At 33.7% G+C, this 19,483-nt stretch overlaps 2 protein-coding genes across 5 annotated transcripts in view; one reads left to right on the forward strand and one right to left on the reverse strand.

Moving 5' to 3' along the window:
• The window catches only part of LOC123566585 (coiled-coil domain-containing protein 171-like), a 60,936-nt gene extending 48,142 nt beyond the window's left edge, over positions 1-12,794 (forward strand). For 3 of the 4 annotated variants that reach the window (XM_053549724.1, XM_053549725.1, XM_053549723.1), the window contains exons 29-31: positions 854-960; positions 1,831-1,905; positions 8,510-12,794. In XM_053549724.1, coding sequence (XP_053405699.1) covers positions 854-960; positions 1,831-1,905; positions 8,510-8,570 — 243 coding nt within the window. In that variant the 3' untranslated portion in view covers positions 8,571-12,794. Of the gene's footprint in view, positions 1-853; positions 961-1,830; positions 1,906-2,337; positions 2,361-8,509 lie in introns of all 4 variants that reach the window. The other variant, XM_053549726.1, reaches the window with a different exon arrangement.
• Positions 12,795-14,878: 2,084 nt separating this feature from the next.
• On the reverse strand, positions 14,879-19,131 carry LOC123565783 (uncharacterized). Its single transcript, XM_045359571.2, has 5 exons — positions 18,939-19,131; positions 18,022-18,280; positions 17,703-17,812; positions 17,396-17,496; positions 14,879-16,553 (listed from the first exon to the last, which is right to left on the reverse strand). Exons 3-5 carry the CDS (start codon positions 17,745-17,747, stop codon positions 16,295-16,297), a joined length of 405 nt encoding a protein of 134 aa, XP_045215506.1. The 5' UTR covers positions 17,748-17,812; positions 18,022-18,280; positions 18,939-19,131; the 3' UTR covers positions 14,879-16,294.
• Positions 19,132-19,483: the final 352 nt, after the last annotated feature.

Raw genomic sequence — 19,483 nt, forward strand, 5'->3', positions numbered from 1 at the left:
ACATGTGACATCACTGAAGCAGGAACTTAATGATGCTGTACGCAGGGAACATGAACAGGTAAGGTATAGAATAGCAAAGAACATGTGACATCACTGAAGCAGGAGCTGAATGATGCTGTACGCAGGGAACATGAACAGGTAAGGTATAGAATAGCAAAGAACATGTGACATTACTGAAGCAGGAACTTAATGATGCTGTACGCAGGGAACATGAACAGGTAAGGTATAGAATAGCAAAGAACATGTGACATTACTGAAGCAGGAACTTAATGATGCTGTACGCAGGGAACATGAACAGGTAAGTTATAAAATAACAAAGAACATGTGACATTACTGAAACAGGAACTTAATGATGCTGTATGCAGGGAACATGAACAGGTAAGATAATGAATAGCAAAGGACATTGTGACATTACTGAAACAAGAACTCAGTGATGCTGTAGAGAACATTTACACAGCATTACCTTCACACTTATTTGTCAGAATGTCACTGGAGTATATCTGTAGCATTCTGGCATGAATCTCACTTAGATTAATTCAAATAGTTTAGCTTTGGTGAAACTAGGGGCTGATTGAACAAAAATGAAATAAAATGATTATTCACTAAAACACACAAGTGCAGGAACAAATAAATATCCTTGTTTGTAATGTAGTTATGATGATGTCAGAGTTGAATGATATGACTTGATAGTTAGTGTAAGAGTTTTTCCAATATTGTGATGATAATTTAATGTTTTAAAAGCATCTTTGATATTTTTATTGTCAGATGACTAGAAATTAAACAGAAGCAAATAATGTATATTTCCTGTGTTATTAATGAAAGATATGTACTTACTTTATGGATTTTTTTGCAGTTTGAGTTCTCCCGACCCACCAAAGATAGAGTCTTCAGTGGAGATAGAATCATTGAGGAAGAATTTAATGAAAATGACTTTACACAGAGAGAATTTATGCCATTGAGGTTTGTTCCTTAATTCTTATCCTTACATTAAGAAGGAAAAAGCATTTTTCAGAATTATAACCTATATATTAGTAACAGAGTCTCACTTCTTCTCTGGAAGAATGGTTAATGTCACTGACTGAATTATTTGCCCCTTACTGATGTTGGTTCGACCCCTCCCTTGGGTAGAATTCTTCATGTAAGAATTCTTCATGTGAGGAAACCATCCAGCTAATGTACAGAAGGTAGTGGTTCTATCCTGGTGTTGCCCATTATTCCTCCACCATTAAAAGCTGGAAGGGTTGCCACATGTCCTAACTTGTGTCAGTACAACTCTAAACCCAACAAAATATCATTTCTTGAAATAGGGGTTTATTTTTTTTTTGGTCGAGTTTTATGTCTCACAGACACAAGCTTAGGTTATATTACAACTAACTAGCTTTTGAGGATGAAGGAAAAGCCAAGATTCCCTTGTGAACATTATTTCAGGGACAAGAAGGTATGCAGGTAGAATCATTGACCCGTCAGTAAGCCAGCAGGATGGCTTCTTCACATGAAAGAATTCTACATTTTAAACAGTGATGTGGGTTAAACTATTAAACATTTGCCAGGGAGGCCCTCTCACTTCTAGAAATGAAACTGCTACTACTGCTATCTTGTATATCTAAAGAAATTCATGCCGACTACAATGTTATGATTAGGGAAGGAAATTGGAAACATTCCAGTTGTTTACACCATCCCAACCTAAGATTTTGTGACAGTCTAATAGTTTTAGCAAAGACTGAAAAAAGGGAATAAAGATAAACTGACAGATTAATTTCTTTTTAATACTTTGTCATGTATATTTGAACCTGTCAAATGGTAACAATGCATTCTGTGCGTGTTTTACAGGGAAGATTCTGAGCTTTCTTTCAACTCGACCAAAAATAGATCTCGAGTATCAGCCTCACCAAAGAAGGGAGATAGGTGAGTCAAGCGACAATAGTTTGTTTAAACATTTGTTCATTATAATTCCAGGCCATAAAGCAAAAAGCAAAAATTGGCTGTAAACATAAAAACCATGAAGGCAGACCCTGTTTGCTTTCATCCTCACAGTGTGATAAATTGATATGTACTGGAAAAAATGGTCTGCATTTAAAAAAAAGAAGTCATTTGACTGAACCTTTCAGTTGTTACACCAGTTAGAAGAGAAAAAATGTTAATACAAATGTATGAGCTTCGGCACAAACATATCCCAAGTAATTCTGTCTTTAAAGAATGTCTTTCAGTGTTGTATTATTTGAATGTTCTATTATTTGCTGATGTAATGGAAATTCTGATAGCTGTTTGTTGAAATAATTTTGCTGAAAGTTTTGACGTTTTTTGTCATACACATGTTCCTGTTTGTTCATGTTCCAGCTATAATGTGCATTTCAGATAAGGTAAATTATTTTGTTAATCAGCATTTTGTTAATCACCATGTGGAGAGAGGTAGCTGTTTAATTGTTTAATTGATAGTTTATGTTTAATGTTCAACTTGTTGGGTACTTTATAGTTCTGTTTCATCAAAGCAGGCTGTCTAGTGTCCCTAAAATTCCTACTTTTTCCTATTTTTTTTCAATTTGGCTAAAATTCCTATTTTTTTAAAAAAATCAAAGGAAATTCCTGAAAAGGCCCTATTTTTTCACAAAAATTCCTAATTTTTTAACTTTTTTGCAATGATCAAAAAGAGGAAATGTTTTAAATGTTGTTTAAAAGTTCTTCTAATTCAGAAAAAAACAGTTTAGCACAGTTCAAAGCAGTTTACCAGTGGTAGACGTCTTTTCTGTAAATAAAGCACTATTTGTGAGTTACTTTTATGTCAGTCACATAAAGGTAAGCACATTACATGGTCTTTAAAGTCCATATTTTAATTTGAAAATTCCTAAATTTTGTCCTAAAATTTCCTTAAAATTGTACCAAATTCCTAATTTTAGCCCTATTTTTTTGTACAAATTGCCCTAAAATTAGCCCTAATTTTTTGTCAGGGTATGCTAGACAGCCTGTCAAAGTTATATCCATTAACCTTTACCGTGCTGAATTTTTATAATGGACTGGTCTGTCATTCAATTTGGACAGTACCATTTATTATCCGAAGGGGTGTTCACTGAAAATTTACTGATTGAATAGCGAAAAGTGCAGAATCACTTGCCGCCAGCATGCTAAAGGCAAATTAACAAGTAACTAATTAAGAAATAATGTATAGAAAATCTGTGCTTTAACATTATTAATACATGGAAAGAGGTTATATGTCCGTGGAATAATTTCACGATGGTGTAGCCCGAGTGAATTATTATGGCGAGGTATAAACGATTTAGAGTGTATAAGATAACTTAAAGGTAAAACAAGATTTTGCTGTACATTATTTCGATTCTAATATGCCCGTAATCTAAAATTGTGTACAAAATGTAGTAGCGCTCTTTCTTGGTCGCAACAAAAACATTGACGTCATTGCACGTTAATGTGACTTCATTTTAGCGTAAGCGAGTTTTAACAGAAACAAGCATATCAGAATTAAAGATATACTATGCCCATGTTTAAAGAATTTTATCAACAGGTATTATTTCAATGTAAAAAGTACATATAATTTAACTGTGTAGAGATAGAGTCAAACTTAAATTGTATCAAGTGACAGCCTTCAGTTTTTTAGTGGCATTATATATATTCATATTGTATTTACATACTCATGACTGTGTAGTATTTTAAACACAACAAGCAGTACTGTTTATATACAAAATCATGTTTATTCTATGTTTACATTGATACTGTTCAGTTTATTGTTCATATTTTCCAATGTGAAATTTGGGCATAATATATCTGTAATAATACATTTTAATATAATGATAACTCATGTATATGAAAAAAAAGGTAATTGATTTAAGATACAGATATTTGATAGGTAAATGCTAGATGATTTTTAGGGTAAACACTAACTGGTGTTTTATGTGTAAGTAACCTGTTATATACTTTGTATCAACATATTTATATTTATTTATCACATGTTTGACGTCGCAGGAGTGTAATAAAGCCATTAAATAAAAACTATTATAATACACTAGTGTAATAAAGCTTTGATGTCGAAGACGTTTATACTAAGGAAACGTTGGTCAAATTGACTTGTTTATTTAGTAAAAGAAAGTGGAATTTTTGATGTTCCGACAGGAAAGGCTAACATGTGATAAAGAGAATATTACATTTGTGACTTTCCACATTGAATTTATCAAACTCGTTGAATAAAATTGGGGAAGTAATTTAACATAGGTGAAGAAATCAGTTTTTAGCTCGACTGTTCAAAGAATAGTCTAGCTATTCTACTCACCCTGGTGTTGGCATCACACCTTGGTAAAAGTTTTGCATGCAAGTACATATGGCTATCATTTAAAGGCATATAGCTTTGAATTTTTTTTCTTTTTCTAGGTCAATTACCAATCTCACTAGGTCAAGTTCCATAACTCTGACATGTATTTTGGCCAGATTATACCCCCTTTTGGACTTAGAAATCCTGGTTTTATTTTTACATGCATGTAAAACTAATACAGGTATTCAATTAAAACATCACATGTCTTCGGATAATCGAATAATCGGATGTATTTTAGAGGGAGAAAGTTTTTTTTATTACTTATTCAGGGAAAGTAATTAATAATTAGCTGTATAGGTGAGTGATTAGTAATTAGCTGTATAGGTGAGTAATTAGTAATTAGCTGTAAAGGTTTGTATTACAAATCAAGGGGAAGTAATCAGATGTGTAGGTGAGGGAAACATTTGTTTTATTACAGATTCAGGGGAAGCATTTATATGCTGTATATGAACTGCCTATGTAGTAATAACATGATAGCTGATGTCTTTTTTGGTATAAAAACAATTTCATTTTCCATTTTATTTTTAGCTCGACTATTCATAGAATAGTGAGCTATTGCACTCGCCCATGCGTCGGCGTCCGCGTCCCGATTTTGGTTAAGGTTTTGTATGTAAGCTGGTATCTCAGTAACCACTTGTGGGAATGGATTGAAACTTCACACACTTATTCACTGTGACAAACTGACTTACATTGCACAGGTTCCATAACTCTATTTTGCTTTTTTACAAAATTATGCCCCTTTTTCGACTTAGAAATTTTTTGTTAAGGTTTTGTATGTAAGCTGGTAACTCAGTAACCACTTGTGGGAATGGATTGAAACTCCACACACTTATTCACTGTGATGAACTGATCTACATTGCACAGGTTCCATAACTCTATTTTGCTTTTTTACAAAATTATGCCCCTTTTTCGACTTAGAAATTTTTGGTTAAGGTTTTGTATGTAAGCTGGTATCTCAGTACTTACTAATGGGAATGGATTGAAACTTCACATACTTGTTCACTGTCATGATCTGACATGCACTAAGCAAGTCCCATAACTCTACTCTCTTTTTTTTCAAAATTATGCCCCTTTTTCGACTTAGCAGTTTTGGTTAAATTTTTGTATGTAATCTGATATCTCAGTATCCACTAATTGGAATGGATTGAAACTTCACACACTTGTTCACTGTCATGATCTAACATGCACTGTGAAGGTCCCATAACTCTACTTGGCATTTTTACAAAATTATGCCCCTTTGACTTAGCAGTTTTTTGTTAATTTTTGTATGTAAGCTGGTATCTCAGTATCCACAAATTGGAAAGGATTGAAACTTCACACACTTGTTCACTGTCATGATATGACATGCAGTACAGAGGTTCAATACCTCTACTTTGCATTTTACAAAATTATGCCCCTTTTTCAACTTTTGTATTCATTCAATTGACAAGGCTGTTGAATAGTCGAGCGTTGCTGTCCTCCGACAGCTCTTGTTATTTTTTGCTATAAGTAAGAGACTGGTATAGAAAGTTTGAAAGAGTCTAGAGGTCTGTCTTAGAAATGACATAGTGCTTTTAAAGGCTTAATGACTTTCTGATATTAAGAACATGCATCAGGATTTGTTGCTGTTTGTTTTTAGATTGCATGGGTCCTGATCACACTTTATGCTTTAAAATGAAGTGACATACAGCCTTGTATGGCTTTAACTTTGCTTTAGAATAATTTCTTGTCCAAGTATTTTTTATTTGTGTTAACTGCGAAAGATAGTCTTAGGTTCAAAACTGCATGTAACTGTTCATGGATTGCTCAGTAAATGCTTTCCTAACAACATAAGTTTTAACACACCATATGAATCCTTAATTGCACTAAAAATATCACTTTAAACAGGTGCAGAAATATTGCTGAAGGTAGACAGGGAAAAATATTGTTGAGAATCAGAAAAATGCTGTGGTTGTTGTAACTTTTGCTAAGACAATTAATAATCAGATCCAAAAATGCAGCATGCTCAAAATTTCTGAACTCAAATATGTAAACAATTACACATGTAAATTATGAGAACCTATTACAAAGTCTGAGCTCAAGAACATAATTCATTATGCAGACAATGTTGAATAATATGTTACAAAACCTGAACTCAGTAACATAAACAAATTACTGTCTAGACTGTATGAATATGTTACAAAGTCTGAACTTGGTAACATAAGACATTCTCTGAGTAGATTATAATTATAGAATATAGTGTTACAAAATCTGAACTTAGTATTATGACACTCTATGTAAGACATTCTCTAGACATATGAACCTTAACACAGTCTGAACTTGATAACATAAGACACTATATTGACTATACAAACTATATGTTCATTTCAAATTCAATTCAAAATTTAAATGAATCATCATGTTGACTAAATGAACAATTGTTACAAACTCTGAACACTGCGTAACATGCAGATTAAATCAATTAAATGAAATTTCATCATAGCTTTTGTTTTAGTCTGTATAGGTTACTCATAGTGCATTTTTAGCTCGACTATTCGAAGAATAGTCTAGCTATTCTACACACCCTGGCGTCGGCGTCGGCGTCACACCTTGGTTAAGTTTTTGCATGCAAGTACATACAGCTATCATTTAAAGGCATATAGCTTTGAAACTTATTTATTCTTTTTCTAGGTCAATTACCAACCTCACTGGGTCAAGTTCCATAACTCTTAACATGTATTTGAGCAAATTATGCCCCCTTTTGGACTTAGAAAATTCTGGTTAAAGTTTTACATGCAAGTTACTATCCCCAAAAGTAATGCAGATATTGAATTGAAACTTAACGTGTTTCTTTTGGGTTATAAAACTAGTTGATAGCATCAAGTCCCATAACTCTGATATGTATTTTGGTCAAATTATGTCACCTTTCGAACTTAAAACTCTTTTGATATTTAACATTTTGGGTAATAATTTCCTGCTTCTGTGACAATATTTCGAATAGTCGAGCTTGGCTGTCTTACGGACAGCTCTTGTTAATGTCCTATTAAGGATAACATGGTGTAATAGCCATATTTCATATCTTGTAACTGGATGGTAATATTTAAATGAAATTTGGTCACTTTAAAGACATTCAAAATTAAAAACTTTTCACCAGGAGATTTTTCAAATTTTAATTTTTTGGGGAGATAATCGGTATTGAAGTTAACATTGATGCCTATGGGAAATATATAATTTCTTTGATTATGAGAATCTGAACTTGAGTTTCGAGAAAATTTTGCCTTAGAAAGCTGCATTATATGATTCTGATACAAATATCAAAAAGAAATCTAAAATTCCCCATAGGGAAAAGGAGAAAACCATTTTTTTTCATCTGGTTTTCGGGGGAGATAACTCATGAAAAACCAAAATTATCAGGGGAGGTAATCTAAAGGAAATTTGGGACACCTGCACTTTACCGGTACGCACATTCAATAAATATATCCACATTTATTTTTATGGGGGCTACTGCCCCCACATCCCTGTTTTTTTTCTTTTTTCTTTAATGAATAGATTATTGTTTCAATTTATTAAAATGATTGTAACGAGCACACCCTGCCTTTTACAATCCTAGCAAGAAGTGCGTACCAGTAACGTGCATTCTAGCCGGAAATTTTTGAGAACTTCTGTCACTATATAACTTGTCAATATGCACCTTATTTCTATCGTTTGACATTTTTAGAACTTAAATTATCAAGTTGTATGTACTCTTTTGGTGAAATTGAGGCCTATTACACCATGTTATCCTTAATTTGTTTATTTGTTTGTCTTTGTTGTTTAATAAGATGTAGACTATTTGTTTGATTCTGTCTGTCTGTCCTGACCGTATCTTATGTAGAAGTGCAATATCGATACCTGTGTGAGTGTTGAAGAGCTTGGTGGTCCAGTATTCTGTAAAGTATAAGTTGGGGGTCCGTCCCTGTGGTGAAGAAGTTAATGCTGATGACTCCAAATTCTTTGCTCTTCACAGTTGTGGGTTATTAGCTTAGGATCTAGAATTCTTTTGCTTGAGGAAACCATCCAGTCAGCTTACAGAAGGTCAGTGGTTCTACACAGGTGCTCGTCTTGCTGAAATACTGCCTGGAGGGGAACCTGGGGTCTTCCTCCAGAATCAAAGGCTGGCCTGTTACCATTTGACTTATAATTGTGTCGAATTCATGTTAAACCCAAGAAAAGAAAAGCGTAAATTACTATTTTCAGATCAAGCCAGTATGCAACACCACACAAATCTCGTCATAAATTGAAGGCAGCACAGAGGTAATATACCACAACCACATTACAGTGACAGAGATGAAAGGATTGTTAGAAACATACAACTGGGATTATGTGTACAATTTGCTGATGCCGTCCATTGTCTGTTTTCATGTAAACTGGGTATTGTTTTCAGTATTGGTTGAAACTTACTTTGTAATTGAAATAGAACTAGTGAACTAGTTATTTTTATACAACTATGCAATATTGGACACAATATTAGAAAAATTGTACATAACATGCGAAACTGCTTGAGCCAGTACCAAGGTCAACTAAGTTAATATTAGTAAATTAAAATCAGGTCAAACATGAGAAAACTGAGCCAGTATAGGATTCATGCATTTTGATTTGTTAAGATTATGTGGCATATGAAGTTGAATAATAAAATTATCATTAACCAGATCATTTCATATGAATTTATTATTTGTCCTCTGGCAGTCATATTGGTCCCAGACCTTCAGCTAATACAACCAACCTTGGATAGATAACAAGGCCAATATAAGATCATTTGATTAATAACATTATATTATGGAATTTGACTGCTTTTTATTAATTCGTCAAAAAATTGTTACAGAGTTATCTTTCCATAATTTTTTACTTGGAGTTGTCCACTTTTAATGCATTATGTTGTTTTTGGCAAGCTAAACATTTGAACATTTTATGACAAAACGTAACAAGCAGTTTCATTTGTATGCCATTGCTCTATCGTCAAAGTGTTAGATTGATGACAATCAAGTACGAGGATTAAGCATTACATTACATTACAAGTTACATCGCTATAGTAGACTTGTGCTTTTTTGTTAGCTCCACATATTTTTGGTCAGCTCATTTGGCATCTTAAGCCTTTTGATTTTACATTTTACAGAAACTTGGTGTAAATGTTCAGAACAGAAAATCTTTTATGGCAATGTAAAATTATTCAGTAGCCCTGGGCTACCTTGGTGCATTTGTATATTGGTGAGCAGAAGAGTAACAAATAATTTTAATTTTTATGGGCTCCAAATACCTTTTAGAAAACTACCTGTCAGTTTATAGAAGCAGGCATACCGTATCTTTAAAAGAATTACTAACTGAGCCGCGCCATGAGAAAACCAACATAGTGGCTTTGCGACCAGCATGGATCCAGACCAGCCTGCGCATCCGCGCAGTCTGGTCAGGATCCATGCTGTTCGCTAACAGTTTCTCCAATTCCAATAGGCTTTAAAAGCGAACAGCATGAAGCCTGACCAGACTGCGCGGATGCGCAGGCTGGTCTGGATCCATGCTGGTCGCAAAGCCACTATGTTGGTTTTCCCATGGCACGGCTCAACTGTTTGTTTTTCATGTCCAGTGTGCTACAGTTTTAAAATCATATGTAAATTATGTGTATTATTTATTTTCTAAAGCTTGTTGAGCATTCGTCTCAAACAAAAATTACTTTTATTTTTACAAGCATGTCTGTGATCAATTTACTGTATATATACTGCCATTATCAGAGAAATTATGTTATCTTTTTAACTTACTATAAATAGTAACAATTTGTATAGAGCCTCATAACTGGAAGAGTGCACAGAAAACTGATTTTGAAACGCTGTGGATCCATGAGGTCATTTTTGACATTTTCATTCCACTTGATTGTGTTGTCACATTACTAAGTAAAAAGTTTGTTGATGTCAACACTTTATGAAATTAAATAGTATCTACTTGTTATTCCATATAGGTACATTTGTATATTGATGAGCAGAAGAGTAGCAAGTAATTAATCAACTTATCAAATGAAAATTATGTGCCTTATGCAGTTACTAGCATATCTAAGCCTATATTGGCACTCTGGATATGCACTTACGCAAATAAAAGTTTATTTTTGCCAGTTACTTGAAGCTTCTCTGAAGAGATTGCAGGAGTAGAAAAGTGGTTTATTCAAATAAGATAGTCAACATTTTTTACAGCTTTAAAATGTATTCAGAATATGTATATACTTTCTTGATATCCTGGTTTCCAGGTAAATATGATTTTTAACGTCAGACTGTTTTGTCAAAATTTGACAAAAATTCAATTGTTAAGATTGCTAAAGAAAAATAAAACCTGGATAGCGTCAGGTCTCAAGGAGATAAGCAAAATTTTAGAGTTATACTGGGTTTCTAGCAATCCAAACACGGGAATTATTAGGAAAACGGCCATGGTGAACATGCATTGCTCGAGTTAGTCCTGGTGTTTGAGCCATTGATGCTTTCAAGAGCAAGCGATGTTTTGCTGTGGGTCAAAAAATGTTTTACAAGTCTGTGGTACATGTATTGTTACTAAAGTATGTTCAGTTTTGCATTTTGTTAATTTTACTCACTGGATTTAGAAATAGTGATGGTAACATATTTTACACAGAATTGTGTTAGTATTGGTCACCATGTTTCGTTTAATTGATCTTTGATAGAAAATTCTCATTTTAGTGATTTTTTATATCTTTTCCCAGAAGTCATTTTGCATGATCATATTTTTATTACCTAGACTCGAAAAATTGACAGTATTTAATGTAATTGATAGATGAGATTTTGTTGTACAGGGTGGTGGTAGGGGAAACTTGAAAGAAAGTAATATAAATCTTACAGGTTTCCGATGGTTTACTTTATCTAATGGTATCACATATTTTCTTACACACTGGGATTGTTGAATGAAACTAGAAAAAAGGAGTAAATTTACCTTCAAGAACAGAAATAAACAGAATAAAGAGTTATTTACAGATTTTTTATTTCGGAAGTAGATAAAATCTTACGGGTTGATTTTCCGAGCAAGAAGTTTCCCCTGCTTGGTAGGGAGGGGGTATTTTATGCAATATTCAAATGTTTGATACTGACAGCTATGAGTCTTGCCAGTAGTAAACACTAATATTTCTCTATCACCTGTTGTTTTTTCAGCTCACCTAAATCTAATGCCTGGCAGCAATTTGTCCATTCATCAAAAACATGCTTTACTCATTTTGTTTACAAATTTTAATACAATGTAGAACTTAATAATATATGGAAAAGGTGATATTGTCTTAAGGTTTAGTAGTCAATTCTAAATTTCCATTGGTTATCTGAAATTGTGAACAAGATGATATCAGAATATCATGATGTCATGGCTAGAGTTCAAAACATGTTTTTTCATTTCACCATTTGGTCTTACCTTCTTGTACTGTAAGAATTTATTGTATATTTTTTTGCAGTTTTCCTAACATAGAATTTTAAATTTGCAGTCTTTCTAAAACTTTGTTACAGATATATTTTATGTTTGTGTTTCATATATTAGGTACAGTCATTATATGTTTTAACTGTAGAGAATGGTGACTCAGTCACATTCTATATGAACTGATGCCAACAACAATTTTCATTCAACAATAATGAAAAAAGTATGTTTCTTACAAGTTAATGAACAATACATCAAAAAATTTAAAGTACCCAGTAATCAAGAATTTTTTTCCAGTAATTTATCAAAATGAATTGAAGTAGTGTGAAAAGCAATTAAAATTCCATGTTCTTGTGGTTATTATTTTGTGAAAAGTAATAATTAATACCATTTTGGATTCAATGCAATGGCAATTTTGTTAAAAATCAATTGATTTGACTTGTTTCAAATAGATTATATTATTTTCTTTTATTCAGCACAATATTAAGGTATTAGAGATAAAATTTAGAATTTAATCTAGCAGTAGTTTTGTCAAGACTGGTAATTAAGTATAGTTCACAGATTCCTACTTTGTAACTCTTGAAGATACCTCCAGGGAAATTGGTGTATTGTCAGGGAATTTTGAAAATTGGTCACTGTCATTGAAAACGAAATTCAAAAAAAGTTCAAGAAGGACAAAGATTTTAAGTTTTAAATCCTGTTTTGAATAAAAGAATTGGCTTGCTTTACTTGCAATAGTTAGGAATATTCAGTTTATTATACTATACAACACAGTGCAGAGTATGCTAGCATTGTCAGGCCTCCAAAAATTAACATTTTTTGACCAGAATTTTTAATGTGTGTTTGAATTGAAATAGCTTGTGTAACCAGTAATGTTGGTACTTGCAAAATAAAAGAAACATTTCCGACAATTGTAAGGTTAATTTGATGTTTCATGAAAACTAGGCTGAATTGGAATAAATAGTTGGCTACATTCCGGAAGATAGTTTTTTTTATTGCATTTAAACCAGTCATTTATTCTATTTATTTTGTTTACATATATCAAATATATACATTTTGTATTTGCGTATTTTGTAATAAAATTGTTTGAAATGTGTTTGACTATAGTTTGTATGAATAATCCATTTCACCTTTTTTATACTGTATGAAGAAATATTGGCATATAGTTTGCACCTTGTATGTTCTTTAATCATTTCTGAAATCTCTGTTATCTCTGTTCAGATAACTCTTGTACTTACACAGTCACAGAAACTGACAAAAATATACTTACACTTTATTCTGATACGCCCCGGTTTATTTCGTTTTTAAACAAAGAAAATGAAAACGTGGTATTATTCAACACAGGCACTGTTTGTACCTAACATTTACAACGTCATTGCTTCAAATATCGTAGCAGCGTGTTTGAAAAAAAAAACACACACAAAACAGGCAAATATTTGGTGAATATGTTCAAAGTCTTACATAATCATGTATTGAGATCGACATAATGTATCTCGGTGACATGGTCTTGGATAAAATCATTGTTGTCAGAGTTCATATTATATCACTTTGGCTACACCCTTGTGATAAAACTCCTTCATATCTGAACTATAAACGACAACAAATCTGTTAAGTGCACTTTAGTGTGTTATCGGAGCAGGAATGTTCCATGCTCAGTTAAGGAGTTGTGGCCCATGAAAATTTTACGAAATGTTACGATCATGCAAGATTAACTAAACATGTGTTCAGATAACCTCACAGTTTTCGTGGGATCTGGTCCAAACTCCCAACAAGAAAGATATCACTGTTGAGCGAACTAGTCCATATTGTCTTTTACATATATGTACCATGCCTGATATAGGAGTTTTGGAGCTTGCCAAAATACAGAAATATATTTAGTATTAATTTAACTTGCGCATATTATCAGTGAATACATACACCATGTCTTAATTAGGAGTTACAGCTGTTTGAAATTTTATAAAATGCTGTGTGGATAACTTGTGTTAAAGTTTCCAAGGGACCTTCCGATAACTAATACAAAAACATTGTACAAATAGGCAGATGACTCCTACCCCCTTGATGCCATATACATGGGTAATAAACAGGGTTATCCACCAGGCCTCAAAACAAGAGTAAACTTGCATAAAGTGCTAGGACTTAACATTATACATATTTTGAAGTCATTTCTTTAGATATAGTATGCATCTCTGGAGATCTATATACTTGGCCAGCAAGTAACATTACCTTTATTATCAGCCCATTTGTACATTTCAGTCCTCTACCCGTCCTGAGACCGGTTTCATAGACAAAGGACTGCTGTTTTCCGTCTCATTCTGTTGGTCTGTCTGCTGTCCGTATTTTCATGTCCGGTCCATAACTCTGACATCTATCAAGAGCTTTTGATATTACTTTGCACAAAATTTATTAATATTCATGTTTTAGTAATGGAACGATATGTAATACGCAAAACCAATACCTGTATCTTAAAGTAAGGATCACACTTAGAGGTCAAAAGTTTGCTCCCTGTTTGCTCCATAACTTGACCAATTATTTAGGGATTTTAATTGAAAATATTTTCAAAGAAAAAGAACTGGACATATATATTGGCTGCATTTATCTGTATGTCCATCCTTCAATTTTCGTGAGTAGTCTACAATTCGGCTATACATCAAAGGAATTTGAAATGACATGACAAACCTCGTAATGAGACCCCTAGCTCCAATTACACTTGTACTAGTAGATCAAAAGTTTACAATGTCTATTTAGTGTCAAGCATTTATGAATGGATATCAAAATTTCTTTGCAGAAATATCCCCTGTAATGAAGACGATGGGTTATGTGCAAGACCCATACCCTTGTCTCAAAATTCAAGGTTAAAGGTTTTTTGATAACTTTGCTCTGCATTGATGAATATCCAAACAACTTTGCCTAAAATCACCATAACAAAAGGGTGTAATACATGCAAGTTAAAGGCCAGAGTCACACTCGTAGCTAAAATATGTTTTCTGTGACAAATTTCTATTTTTCTAAGACATCACAGTATATTAATAATAAATGAATGCTCTCGGCAGTTATAGTGCCTAAGATAACTAGTTCCTTTGGAGCACCCAGCTTCCAATCTGGAAACACGACTGTGCTAACTGGGAAGCAAGGCTGTGTTAGCATAGTTAAGGAAAAACAGAACCGGTAAATATTAAAAGTTTGAAAAATTTATTTAAAATTTCAAAATATAATATCCTATTTGTTCTTTTGTTATTATGATAACAAAATTTTTCGATTTCTGTTAGACAAATTAGATTTTAAGCCAAAAAAGCTCGACCGACTTCCCGCTGTCATGGTAGACCTGACTGAATGAACATGGCCACGTAATAATTTCTTAAAATGGTTAAAATTGCTTTGATATCGGTGTGGATAAATATTCTAAACATAAACTGAAAAGTAAAATCTTCATAGGCTACGCTGATTGATAATTATGATACAATGTAAAAGGTTTTCTTTCTCAAAATTTAATACTTTTTATTAGAAACACCAGCTTCTGAAAGAAATGTTAGTCCACCTTTGAATGCACCACTACTGGTCGACATATTTAAACATTTTAGTTTTACTTTCATATACAATGTACACATTTTGAGTTTGAATGTGGCATGTAGCGCACAATTTTTTTTTTTTGTATAGACATACACATGTCATGATTGTTCGAATTTCTATAAACAGATATTGTTGTTTTTTTAAACTCTTGTATCGGCCGTGTACTTTGAACTAATTATAGACGCATATTTTTTTTTGGTGGATTGAGTTGTTACGTCAATCCACGTTTTTTTAAATCCCATCTTACATTAATAAGAACAGAAACTATCAAAGATGCTGAGGGTGAAAGTTTTAAACACAGGGACAGAGAGTTAATGTAGCCTGTGTTACGGACGAACTTAGCAACGTCGTGAGAAGCCATTATGTTTCGTGCGGATTAATTTTTCGTGGAATGAGTGGTAGCATCAACCACGAAATTCAATCTAAATGAGTAAGAGAACTTATTAAAAGATATAAACTGTAAAAGATACGGATGCGTGTCACGCACAGGGACAGAAACTACACATGTAGCCTATGTGAATGATACACTAATATAAGTAACATATATATGGAATCATTATAGCTCGAAGGGCTAGCTCTTTTTCGTGGATTGAGTGGCAGCGTCAATCCACAAAGCATAACCCAAGCGAAGAAATAACAATTCCATATATATTGTATCCGTTAAAATCTCTGATCCATGAACTCCTGTCCACAGGAAATAGTTTTTTCCTGCAAAAACTTGAAAATTTCATAACAGAACATACGTCCTACAGAATAGATTTTGTGTCATTTACAAATCCATTGACCTCCAATCATTTAGGCAAGGAAGCGTAGGTGTGTTATGGAAGTAAATTTTGCATGTTTGTACGTGTATCTAACGAGTACCAAATTGTTGCAAAATCAGTCTGTGGACAAACCTTCAAAATATCAAAAATGCTGTGAAAAGTCATAAAACCTGGATCCTTAAAATCAATTAAAATATGTATCAAAAGGCCAGTATCATCATCTTCTAAGGTCTACCATTTTGGCGGGAGTCGGTCGGCTTGCTATTTAGAAATTGAACAATTCACTGCCAGGGTCTTCGGTGGTAGGAGACCCGGCCGGCCTGCCCTTGGTGGATGGTTTGACCCTGACGTTACGTAGTGGTGGCAGTGTGGATGGTGCTCGGAGCACTGGAGAGGAACAGCGACGATCTTCTTGCAGACGAGCACGGTTTTTCTCTGCACCAAATTGCTTGTATCTTATTGTAAGATGAGCCTTTTGCTTGAAATGATATTCTGATTCTGTTTTCCTCTCTTGAACTTCGGCTCTGAAGTGAAAGAATTAGTACAATATTTCAGTATATGTACATGTATACTGAGATGAGTGAACGAGGCCTGTCACATGCTAAAAGAGCCCAAGAATACTGCCAAACATTAGTGGTTTTTCTTTTCAATAATCTTTTTACATATTTTTGTTTCATTTCTAGTAACTTTCCTTAGAGTAAGGAGCAAAATACATTGTATTAAAGTTATGTGTGTGTGTGTGTGTGTGTGTTCGGGTTTAACGTCTTTCTCAACAATTTTTCTGTCATATAAACGAGGGTTTAAAGTTATGTGTCATTCAAGTTATTTCAAAACGAAATACATGCATACTTTGTTGTTAGAATGCTTAATGGTTTAATTTAACCTTTGACGATTCTGAGTTTAAACTTAAGATAATTTAAATGTATATTAATTCAGGCTTCCGTCGTGTTTTGTATCCATGCGCGTATTTCAGTGTTGTGTCAATGCCGAAACCAGTATAAGAAGCGACGATAAAGTGTGAGCACTCACATTCTTAGTTAGATAATTTCCTGTCCGCTGACCTTGGTTTCGATTCAAAATTTGATAAAAATTGTTTTTCTTTTTTTTTAATAAGCAGAATCACTAAAAAAAACGGAGAAAAAACGTTTACGTGGGGTTAAGGATAAACAACTTCGGGGCTTTATTAAATGTGCATTACTCAGTAGTTTTAAGTAGAAAACGAATTAAGTTCTCTTTTAACATTTTTTCTCCATCTTCATCGCATTTTATAAGAATAATCACTAAGGCAATCACCATGCTACATCATGCTACACATTTGTATTCCTATAAAACCTGGTATTTTAACATTTCATTGGCAAAAAATTACATTTTTCTGTCAGTTTCTTTGGCAGCCAGTTTCTTCTTTGCAAGTTCTTCCATTCTTTTCTGTTCAGCATGTCTCAATTTCTCGTCCATTCCTTGCATGACCTGAAGATAAATAAATAATATAGAAAACATTAAACGGGTACATCTCTATTTATTGGTGAAATATCAACAGTTCAAAAATAAAAACAGCAAACGTATATTAGAAAGTCAAAATTGTTACTGAATATTAATGTTCTTGTATAACAAGTGATTCACTTGAAGCTATAATAATGGTCAAGTATTGTACTAAATAAAGTTATAGAACTTACGGGTCCTTGGCGGGGCTTGATTGGTGGAAGTACAGGCTTTCTCATAGGTCTACTGTCAACTTCCACAGTGAACGCCACGCCTCCTTTCGCCAGCTTGTGCTCGTACTCAACTGGATTGAAACATATGGCAATTAAGAAAGCGAGATCATTTAAGCGTGGACGCTATAACATTGTTTAATCTTATGGCCTTGGACAAACTTTGAACACTCTCTCATTACATCGTTTTCCAGTCATTTACACAAGATAATGATATATATACTTACCGATTCAAGTGTTTGTACTAAACCCTTAGAAAAGAATGACAAGAGAGACGCCATACCTAATGACTCGATGGGAGTGTGGGACGACCTTGCTCCAATGGCTCTTCTTTTCTTTTCTCTCCTTCACTCTTTCCTTTTGGCAAGCCATGTAGCGACAAACCCAAATATGCAAGGGAGTTTTCGTTTCTTCTTTTCCTGTGTATCTGTCGGTCCGATTTCCACGATATCTTCTCCTGCTTGTTGACCGTCGTTACTTTCCTTGTCGTTTGGTTCGTTTGGCTTTGCTTCAGCCGTTTCGACTTTATTCTTGTTCTTTTTCTGTATAATTTTCATGTTATTAGTTTTGTATCGTTTTACATATAATATTTGTATGGTGGTATTTTTAGGAAATACACTTATTTATGTCGAGCGCTCGGCATAATATGTCGTGCGCTTAGGATAATATCTTGAGCGATCATAATAAGACGCCGTGCGCTTGAAATAAAACGTGCCAAGCCCGAAATAAAATGTTGTACGTTTGAAATAGGATGTCATGCGCTAGAAATGATTTGCCATACGCTCAAGATAAAATCTTATGTGATCAAGACTCGAAATAGACGTCATGTGCTCGAAAAAATATCTCGTACGCTCAAGACAACTTGTTTTGCGCTCGAGATAAGATGTCGTGCATGCGGGATAATGGTGGCATGCTGTTTACAATATCAAATTGACATTAATAAGTTTGGTAGAGGGATATAAAAAGAACGGTTATAGATTGTAATTATCTTAAAATCAAGCAAGCACTTTCAAAGAAAGTAATTTTGCAGAATGTTTCTTGGATGAGCTTCTAACAAAAACGTTTGCACCACATCCACCATGAGCGGGCTTATTTTTCTATATTTATGACAGAGTATTGATTCTTGTATTAATGGTAAAACTGCTTTAAGTTTATGACTGCACCAATAACACCTGGTAAATATATTATCGAAGATAGTACCTTTTTCTTTTTCTTTCCCTTCTTACTCCTTTTCTCTTTTACTCCATTATTTGTGTCACCACTTACATCTTTACTATCTACATCGTTTTTGCTTTCTTCGTTAGTTTTGGTAACTTCGTTGATTACTTTTCTTTTCATTTGTTTGCTATTTTCTATCACGTTCATCATATCCTGTGCTCAAAAATGAGTAAAGATATAGTACACAAGCTGTTAACAAAGGAACAAAAACAACTAACTCGTCTCCTTTCTGATGTCCGAGTAATAATTATATTCGTTTGTCTCATATTTATGAGGTACTGAATAAATTGCCCGTTAACCACTATCTGTCAGAATTCACGTTGAAAGTAAAATGCGGGATTCATCCTTAAAGCTACTCGCCCACAGTTGGAGTTTTCAACATTCATTTCCAACAAGTTTGGCAAAAAGTGTACATGTATGTATGACACTGAAATGTATGGTAACTGATTTCTGCCAACTTCGCTTTTTCGCTTTGTCACTTGAAGCTATAATAATGACGCATTGACACGTTGTCGATTTTGGCGCGT

Source organism: Mercenaria mercenaria, chromosome 8 (assembly GCF_021730395.1).
Source record: "Mercenaria mercenaria strain notata chromosome 8, MADL_Memer_1, whole genome shotgun sequence".
Classification (NCBI taxonomy): Eukaryota; Metazoa; Mollusca; class Bivalvia; order Venerida; family Veneridae; genus Mercenaria; species Mercenaria mercenaria.